Source organism: Loxodonta africana, chromosome 4, assembly GCF_030014295.1.
Source record: "Loxodonta africana isolate mLoxAfr1 chromosome 4, mLoxAfr1.hap2, whole genome shotgun sequence".
Lineage (NCBI taxonomy): Eukaryota > Metazoa > Chordata > Mammalia > Proboscidea > Elephantidae > Loxodonta > Loxodonta africana.
In genome coordinates this window covers 89,466,033-89,474,017 of record NC_087345.1, presented here as the reverse complement: position 1 = coordinate 89,474,017, position 7,985 = coordinate 89,466,033, and the positions used below count along the sequence as shown (strand labels likewise).

The following is a 7,985-nucleotide window of genomic DNA, read 5'->3' as shown; positions in this document are numbered from 1 at the left end:
AGAACCATGACCCATAAAATCTATTAAAATCATCATTCCTTAAAGAAGTCTAATATCTTCTTCACATTCAAATATCTTTAATTATCTCCAAGATGTCTTTTTGTGGCTGGTTTGCTTGAAGCTATATCGACACTAGGTTCACATGTTATATTTGACTGCTATGTCTCTTTAAGGTTCCTTTGTTCTATAACAGACCCTTCCTTTTCTTTTTTATGCCATTGAATAGTACATAAATTGTTTTATACAGAATGTTTGCATTCTGGATTTGGCAGATTATTTCCTGTGGGTGTCACTTAACTTCTTTCCAATCCATGAAAATTTCCTATATTCTGGTAGCTAGAGGCTTGATTGGATTAGTTCAATTCTTTCAGGCACATTTATGTCATAGTTCCTGTTATGTCTTCTCTATTGTATCATATCATGAGACACATAACATTAGGGATGTTAAGGTTGATCTGGGGATATGAGCATTTTCAGCCTAGTCTCTCAATAATAATGTATACCATAAAATTTTTCTCTGAGATTTTAGAATCCATTGGTGATTATTTCTCAGCTTCATTTTTTGTTCTGTTTCTCTAGAGCAACCAGACTGATACATTGTTATAGCCTAGGTAATTTTCCTTGTCAGTTATTTTCCTTTCCATTATTCCTCTTTGGCACATAATAAGGTATGTGGCAAGTAGGCTTAGATTTCAGAAGCCAGTCATCACTTACTTGCTGTTGGGGAAGTTCTGTGAGAAAAGTAAAGAGGCAGTAACCTAAGAGGCTACGCTTGTGGCTGAGGGAATGATTAGGGGTGAACACAGCAGGATATTGATACAGCAGTTTCCAGAAATACCCTCCGTATATTAGCCGATCCAAGAAAATTTCTCTTGCGATATGAGGGCCAGGGGGCTAGGGGAATCATTGTCCCTCTGGGGGGAAACAAGGACTGGTGTGGCCCCAGAGCAGTACAAGTTGACAGACCAACCTCATTCTGAGTCCTGAGTATCCTATTACCCATTCATAGAAGTCAAACCAATATAGGTCACATGTGAGAGAAGATATGGACCACCCCTTCTGAGCAACACAGACCGGACTGTTCCTAGATCTCCATGGGAGGCCCAGGACTGCTTTAGATTCTTAGAGAGTGAGGAGAAGGGAATTTCCATTCTTGGCTTGCCTTCACAGTTCAAGAAATGAGAATTTGAATTTTGTGTTTGAGTGTGTTGGGTGCTCAATTTGATCTACTGTAGTGCTTCCAGTTTTTCCCTGTTGTGAATATTCTTGTGATACACGTCTATGTAAGCACATCTCTCTGCATTTGTACTATTTCCTCAGGATATATTTTTAGAAGTATAATTCAAAAGTATGCTCATTTTTTAATGCTCTGGGTACATGTTGTCAGGTAAGTTCCTTGGTCAAGAAGGCAATTCTAAGTCAAACATTCTATGCATTTTGTCAAATGCTCTTTGCTTTAGTTAGCCAGAAATATGTTTCTCCAACCAGAAATTAAGGGTGAGTGGTAGGACAGGGGATGGCGTGGCCTCAGACACCAGTCAGAGGGACCAAGGTGTTGGAATATGGTATGGTAGTAAAAAGAGAGTATACAATGATGGTGGACCCATTCCTTCCCATTTCACTTGCTAAACATTTAGGATGGGATCTGATCTGGGATGGAGCCCTGAGCATCACAATGCCAAATTGCTGTTTGTTAAACTTTTGTAAGGAGGGAGTGAGGGACACAGGTACTTGGGGTATCTCTCAAAAATGAGAAAGATTTTGTGAGGGGAAAAATCTTAAGAACCATTGGTACCAAGGCAAAGAAACTGAAACAATGCGATATATAATAAGTCTGCTTTATTTGGCAATGACAAGAGTTCAAAGAGCAGAGAAAACATCACAGAGATACAGACTCTGTACATCATAGGACTTGTCACCTGCGCCTTCACGGCCACTGCAAGTGAGGATCACAACACTTGTAAGATGGGGAACTCTGGGCCACTGGAAATCAAAGGGAAATTGTCCTGTTCTGGAGTATAATCTAGACTGAGTTTCTATAATTAACAGTGGCAGAGAGTATCCTCTTGAAATGTTTAGTCTCAGATGCAGGACATTGGTGGTAGAAGATGGATAATTTAGTAAGAAAGTGAAGCATCGCATGTGATTAAATTATGATGTAAACTCAGAGGTTGACATTGTATTGGTGAGAAAAGGGAGCTCAGGTGGAGCAGGTATAGGCAGACAGAGGAAATGAGGATACTAGGCAACATCAGCTCTAATCTGACAGCAAAGAACACAAGAGGTCTGGAGAGAAGAAGCAGCCTGAGGTGGAGACTGTGCCTCTGGCAACGGGCCTGAAGCATTGGAGAACCGGAAGCTGGTGGTAGAACTTCAGTGCTTGTAGCTCTTCCTAGACGAGGTGGTGGTATATTTGATGGTGGAACTGCTGCCCCCAACAGAGCTGAGGCCACCTCCAATGCCTCTGCCACTCCCAGAACTGAAGCCACTGCTGTAGGAGTAGCCACTGCCTCCGCCCAGGCCTAAGCCACTGCCAACACCACCGGAGCTGCCATAGCCACTGGAGATGGTTGACTGAGACACAGCTTTGAAGGGAAAGAAACAGGGAAAAAATGAAGCATGTTGAAACTCTTCCTGCCAGCCTGAATCAAGGGAAAAGAGCAAAGGCAAGGGAGGAAGGCTCACAAAAGTACTTACAGATGTTGACTGGTCCAACGCCTTCCCCACTCAGCCTAGGAGGACAAGAAACACAGGGAAGATGAGATCCCAGAGAACCATTAGTTGAATCTGTGTGGGAAACCTCAATCTGAGGAATAGACCAGAGGAAATGGTCCTTTTGGTTTTTTTCTGAGGACAGCAATTATGGTCATTACTATAGTGGCCAAAAGCTCTGCTCATGGCCTGGGTGTCTTGGAGACAGCACTCAGAAGTTTGAGAAAGTTGTATGTGTTACCCACCTGCACTCCTCGCCTTCCAACAGCTTCCTGTAGGTGGCGATCTCCACGTCCAGGGCAAGCTTGACATTCATCAGCTCCTGGTACTCCTTCAGCAGCCGGGCCATGTCCTGCTTGGCCTTCTGCAAGGCATCCTCCAGATCTGCCAGCTTGTTCTTGGCATCCTTGAGGGCCATCTCCCCACGCTGTTCAGCATCAGCAATGGCGGCCTGGAGGTTGGCACACTTGATGGGGAAAAGAAAAAGAATGAATTTGTAATCTGATTTTTCTGTTGTGTGTATTCCTGGTTCTCCTTTCTCAGTGATGTAGAATCGTACAACACAGAATTGATGAAGAGGAGTTTTGACTCTTCCTACCAAGTCTCAGTACTTTAAAACTTTTCATGTCTGGGACTCGCTTGACAAAGACCCATGCTGCTTTGTGTTAACCACCCTGAATGAGGGTGTGGGTGGTGACTGATGGAAGACAGTACAGCAGACATTGGAATGAAGGGTCTCACTTCATTTTGTTGTATTGTCTCCAAAGCCAAACCAGGACCATTATTGATGATCTGATGAGGATGACACACTAACCTACATGAAATTAAAAACATCCTCAGTGAAAGTGGTGGGTTTTCACTTCACACTCTAAAGATCCTGCCTTTTTCTTACCTCAGTCTCCAACACACTTGGGCAACACTGCTCTTCACACTCTGCCTTTGTTCCTCTCTCCTTTTTCACCTTTAACTTGTACAGATTTGCCACTAGATTCCTCAAGCTTTCTGCATTTTTCCTTCCCAATATGTTCCTTTGCAATTTCCAAGTCAGTCATTCTTCTTGTGTACCTCCTTTACAATGCCTCTAGCCTAAATTTTTACAGATCTGAACACTTGGGAATGTTTCCCTCCACATGTTCATATCGCACTCTTGGTTTGGATCATCTTCCCTCCCCTGCTGTTCCTTCAGAACCCAGAAATCTGCACAGATGATGGTTGATGACTGCCTGATTGACTAACAAGGGAACGTTGCTTTCATTCACCATCGCCCTCTTTATTCCCCTCTATTCCCCCACTATTGTACCTGCTTCTTGACATGATCGATCTCGGACCTCAGCCTCTGGATCACACGGTTGATCTCAGAAATCTCCTGCTTGGTGGTGCGCAGGTCGTCACCATGTCTGCCTGCGGTGATCTGCAGCTCTTCATACTGTGGCCCAGAGAGAGAGAGACACTGGGTATGGGTTTTCACATGCCGACAGTGGCTTTCAGTTCTTGACCAGGCATTCAGAAAACTTGAACCTAATGGTTTCTCATCTAGGGAATGTGGGAAAAGTTGATGTTTCAAGGTTTTTAGCTACTGTACAACTGAATCACACAGCATTCTTATTATTGGACTACTGTTGATCTTCTTCTCTTCCGGGAAGGTGATATTCTGTACAATGTTTCTGAGACCCAGGATTCAGGAATAAGATAAAATGAAAGATCACTAGCTGCTTATCTAAGGTAGTTTCCTCTTGCAGTTGCATTCTTTTACTTAATATATTTGGGCATAAATACTGTAAATGTCCACTTTAACCATGAAAGGATATATATCCTGTGAGATGACCCCAGCTTCTCTGAAATACATTTCTCAAATAAAGACCACTTTCTTGCTGGTTCAGCTAACTGGACCATCAGCGAGAGGGGCACAGGTTTCCTCACAGCTGCCAACTCACTGCTCACCTTGGTCTGGTACCAGGACTCAGCCTCAGCCCGGCTCCTCTGAGCTATCTCCTCATATTGGGCTTTGACTTCAGCAATAATGCTGTCTAGGTCCAGGTTGCGGTTGTTGTCCATGGACAGGACCACAGATGTGTCTGAGATGTGGGTTTGCATCTGAGACAGTTCCTGCAGGACAGAAGATTGTAAGATCACCTTTTCCAGAGACATTCACAGGGGATCCCAGCCCAAGAATCTTCCACCCATTACTGAACCCTACTAGACTACATAACATGGGGATAGAGATACTTACTGCGTCGTAGAAGACTTTCAGGAAATTGATCTCATCTGTAAGACTATCGACCTTGGCTTGCAGTTCAACCTTATTCATGTAGGCAGCATCCACATCCTGGGGAAAGACCAACACCTTAAATCAGCTGAGCCCTCATCCCCAGCCTGTTCAATTTTTAGGCTGTCTACCAATTCTGCTCCTATAAAGAAACCTGAATCCATGATCTGAATCAACCAACCTTCTTCAGAGTCACAAATTCATTCTCTGCTGCTGTGCGCTTGTGGATTTCATCTTCATATCTAGAAGAAGAAAAAGGTAGAATAGAATTTAGCCAGTGGGTAAGATGATATAGAAAGGCAGCCTGAGATCTGATGCTGTCCATAAAGATTAATAGTTACAAATTTAGCTTTCTTTCCACGGAGAGCATAAAGGATGATTTTTATGATTCATCAATTTCTTTCCTTTATTACCCTTCCTCTTCTACCCCTACTTCCCTGTTGTGTTTCTAATTTGGCTGTAGACAGTAATCCGTGGGTTTTATTTCTGTGGGACTGATTTTGCTAAAGAATTGTAAAGCCCGTTTTATATCTGGTGATATCTATTTCTTAAAGGGCCATCCTCAAGGACTAGCCCTACAAATTCTCTTTAACTCACTTCTTCTTGTAGTCCTCGACCAGGTCCTGCACGCCTCTGAGCTCAGAGTCCAGGCGGCTTCTCTCCCCAAGGATGCTGTCCAACTGCGTGCGGAGGTTGTTGATGTACTGCTCGAACAAGGGTTCCAGGTTCTGCCTCACGGTCTTGGTGCCCTGCTCCTGGAGCAGGGTCCACTTGGTGTCTAGGACCTTGTTCTGCTGCTCCAGGAACCGTACCTGGAGGGGAAGGAAACAAGTGGTCATGCGTAGGCAAAGGAAAGAAAGAAGTGCCTGTGTTCTCAGGTCTCCAAGCAGGTCTGGGAGGTCTCCATGGTTCTGGCCTTGGAGGAGCAGCTCAGGGCTGAAGCTGAGAGTTCTGCTTCCCAAATGTTTTTCCTTCACACCTCGCAGACCCTCCATGGAACTCCCCCAAGGGTTTTTGAGCTTTTCTCAGCCCGTAGTTACGTAGCCTATCAGTGATTTTCAACACTGTCTGCCCTCTTGAGCAGAAGAAACATAAATTTTGTTAACAAAATAGCATTTACAGGATTTATTCTACAAAACTTTTTTTTTTAGTAGTAGCCCTGGTTGCTCATTGGTTAAGCACAATCGAACCAAAAGGTTCAGGGTTTGAACTCATGAACCTGTGTGTGGGAGAAAAATGTGGCAGTCTGCTTCCCTAAAGATCACAGCCTTGAAACTCTATGGGGGTATTTCTACTCTGTCCTATTGGGTCACTGTGAGCCAGAATCAACTTGATGGCAAAGAGTTTCATTTGGGGAGCAATTAGAAGGGATGTTAACTGTTCCCTAATTGCTAGATTGGAATCCAAGTTCCCATTCAGTGCATGAGTATCCTCTTAAACATTCTTGAGTGATGGTCATCCTCTTTTTCTAGAATAAGCTCTTATTTCTATAAATTCTATAAATGCTTCTGCACCTGGGCAAAATATTCTTTCCTTATTATTTTTTAAATAACTTATTTTAATTTTTGAAGAAAATATATGCAAAAAAGGTACACCAATTCAATGATTTCTATGTATACCATTCAGTGACATTGATTACTGTCATCAAGTTGTGCAAACTTTTTAGCTCTCCTTTTCCAAATTCTTCCTCCACTGTTAACATAAACTCATATTTTCCCCCTCCTTTCCAGAGCTCAGGGCTCTTTATGCCTGGACTTTCCTTTGTAATTGCTTAGAAACTTCACAAGTAAAAGGGAACACATTACATTCTTCTATTTCTTTTCTATATTTCAGGATCGTCAGAAGCTGATAACTCTTCCTAGGCAGGAATGAGGGTCATTGAAGAGATTAATTATTTCAAAATTATTTGCATCACCTCTGCCTGTTGCCAACATGGAGCCAGTGTAGCATCCTCGTGGATTGCTAATCAGGGCCCCTCCTCTCTCCTCCTAAGTCTCCCCACTGGCAGCAAACTCATTGTTTCTCAGTTAGAAGACTCTGAAATACCTGATGGAGAGAAAAACATTGTCATGTCTCACCTTGTCGATGAAGGAAGCAAACTTGTTGTTGAGGGTCTTGATCTGTTCCCGTTCCTCAGTCCTCACTCGCTGGATGGTGGGGTCAATTTGCAGGTTCAGAGGAGTGAGGAGATTCTGGTTGACAGTGACCTCTTGGATGCCTCCAGGTGGGCAGACAGGGAAGCCCCCATAGCCACCACCAAAGCCAGCTCCACCACCAAGCCCAAAGCCACCACCAGCTCCACCGCCAAAACCAAATCCGCTCCCGGCTCCTCCTCCAAAGCCATAGCCACCTCCAACTCTGCTGCCACATCCACCCCCTGTGATGTAGCTGCCCCCTCCAATGGAGATCCTCTTGGAGCCCCCCAGGCCATAGAGGCTCCTGCTGCCAAAGCCAGCTCCTCCACAAGCCCCACCGAGGACACCACCGCCCCTGGAGCGGGACACTGAGACGCTGCTGAAGCCTGAGCGGTTTACTCCAGGGACTCTGGCCGAGCTGGTGCTGAAGCCACGGCGGATGATGGTGGATTTGCTAGACATGGTTCTCTAAAGATGAGAAGGTGAGGAAAGTGTGAGGAGCTGTGGTGTGGAGCTGACAGGAGGGAAACTCTGAGCAGGGCTTCCCAGCACACTTTATATATGGTGAGAATGGGCTGGGCTCAGTCCTGGAAGGTGAGCTTGCAAGGTGGGAAGGGCTGAGCTTTACAAAGAGTGAGATCACACCCAGGTTATTAGAAAAGTTATGAAATGTGAGGGTTGCTGTTTTAGTTTCCTTTAGTCAGGGAAAAATTCTCCTGCCTTCCAGCTTTGACTTGATCACGATACAATAAGACTATTCCCAATTCACTGTAGTCAGGAGTTAGTCACTGTCTCCAGCAAAGGTTGGACATTTTATGGTCGTGTATCACAATGCACCGAGTGATACTGAGTGATCTCTTCTCCCCGACCTA

General features: G+C 44.4%; 1 protein-coding gene across 1 annotated transcript; it reads right to left on the bottom strand.

The window, feature by feature from the left end:
- Positions 1–2,666: 2,666 nt before the first annotated feature.
- Positions 2,667–7,636, bottom strand: LOC100666701 (keratin, type II cytoskeletal 6A-like). The gene is made up of 7 exons (XM_023556735.2): positions 7,057–7,636; positions 5,576–5,790; positions 5,160–5,220; positions 4,943–5,038; positions 4,654–4,818; positions 4,013–4,138; positions 2,667–3,178 (listed from the first exon to the last, which is right to left on the bottom strand). Exons 1-7 carry the CDS (start codon positions 7,573–7,575, stop codon positions 2,924–2,926), a joined length of 1,437 nt encoding a protein of 478 aa, XP_023412503.2. The 5' UTR covers positions 7,576–7,636; the 3' UTR covers positions 2,667–2,923.
- Between the last annotated feature and the right edge of the window lie 349 nt (positions 7,637–7,985).

What these genes read in the sequence shown, in the direction of transcription:
- LOC100666701 (XM_023556735.2), bottom strand. Translation starts at nt 7,575, where the DNA reads ATGTCTAGCAAATCCACCATCATCCGCCGTGGCTTCAGCACCAGCTCG. An exon ending in GTCGAGGACTACAAGAAGAA is followed by an intron (nt 5,221 to 5,575) that starts GTGAGTTAAAGA and finishes TTCTTCTTCTAG; the next exon opens with ATATGAAGATGAAATCCACA. An exon ending in AGTCCTGGTACCAGACCAAG is followed by an intron (nt 4,139 to 4,653) that starts GTGAGCAGTGAG and finishes TCTGGGCCACAG; the next exon opens with TATGAAGAGCTGCAGATCAC.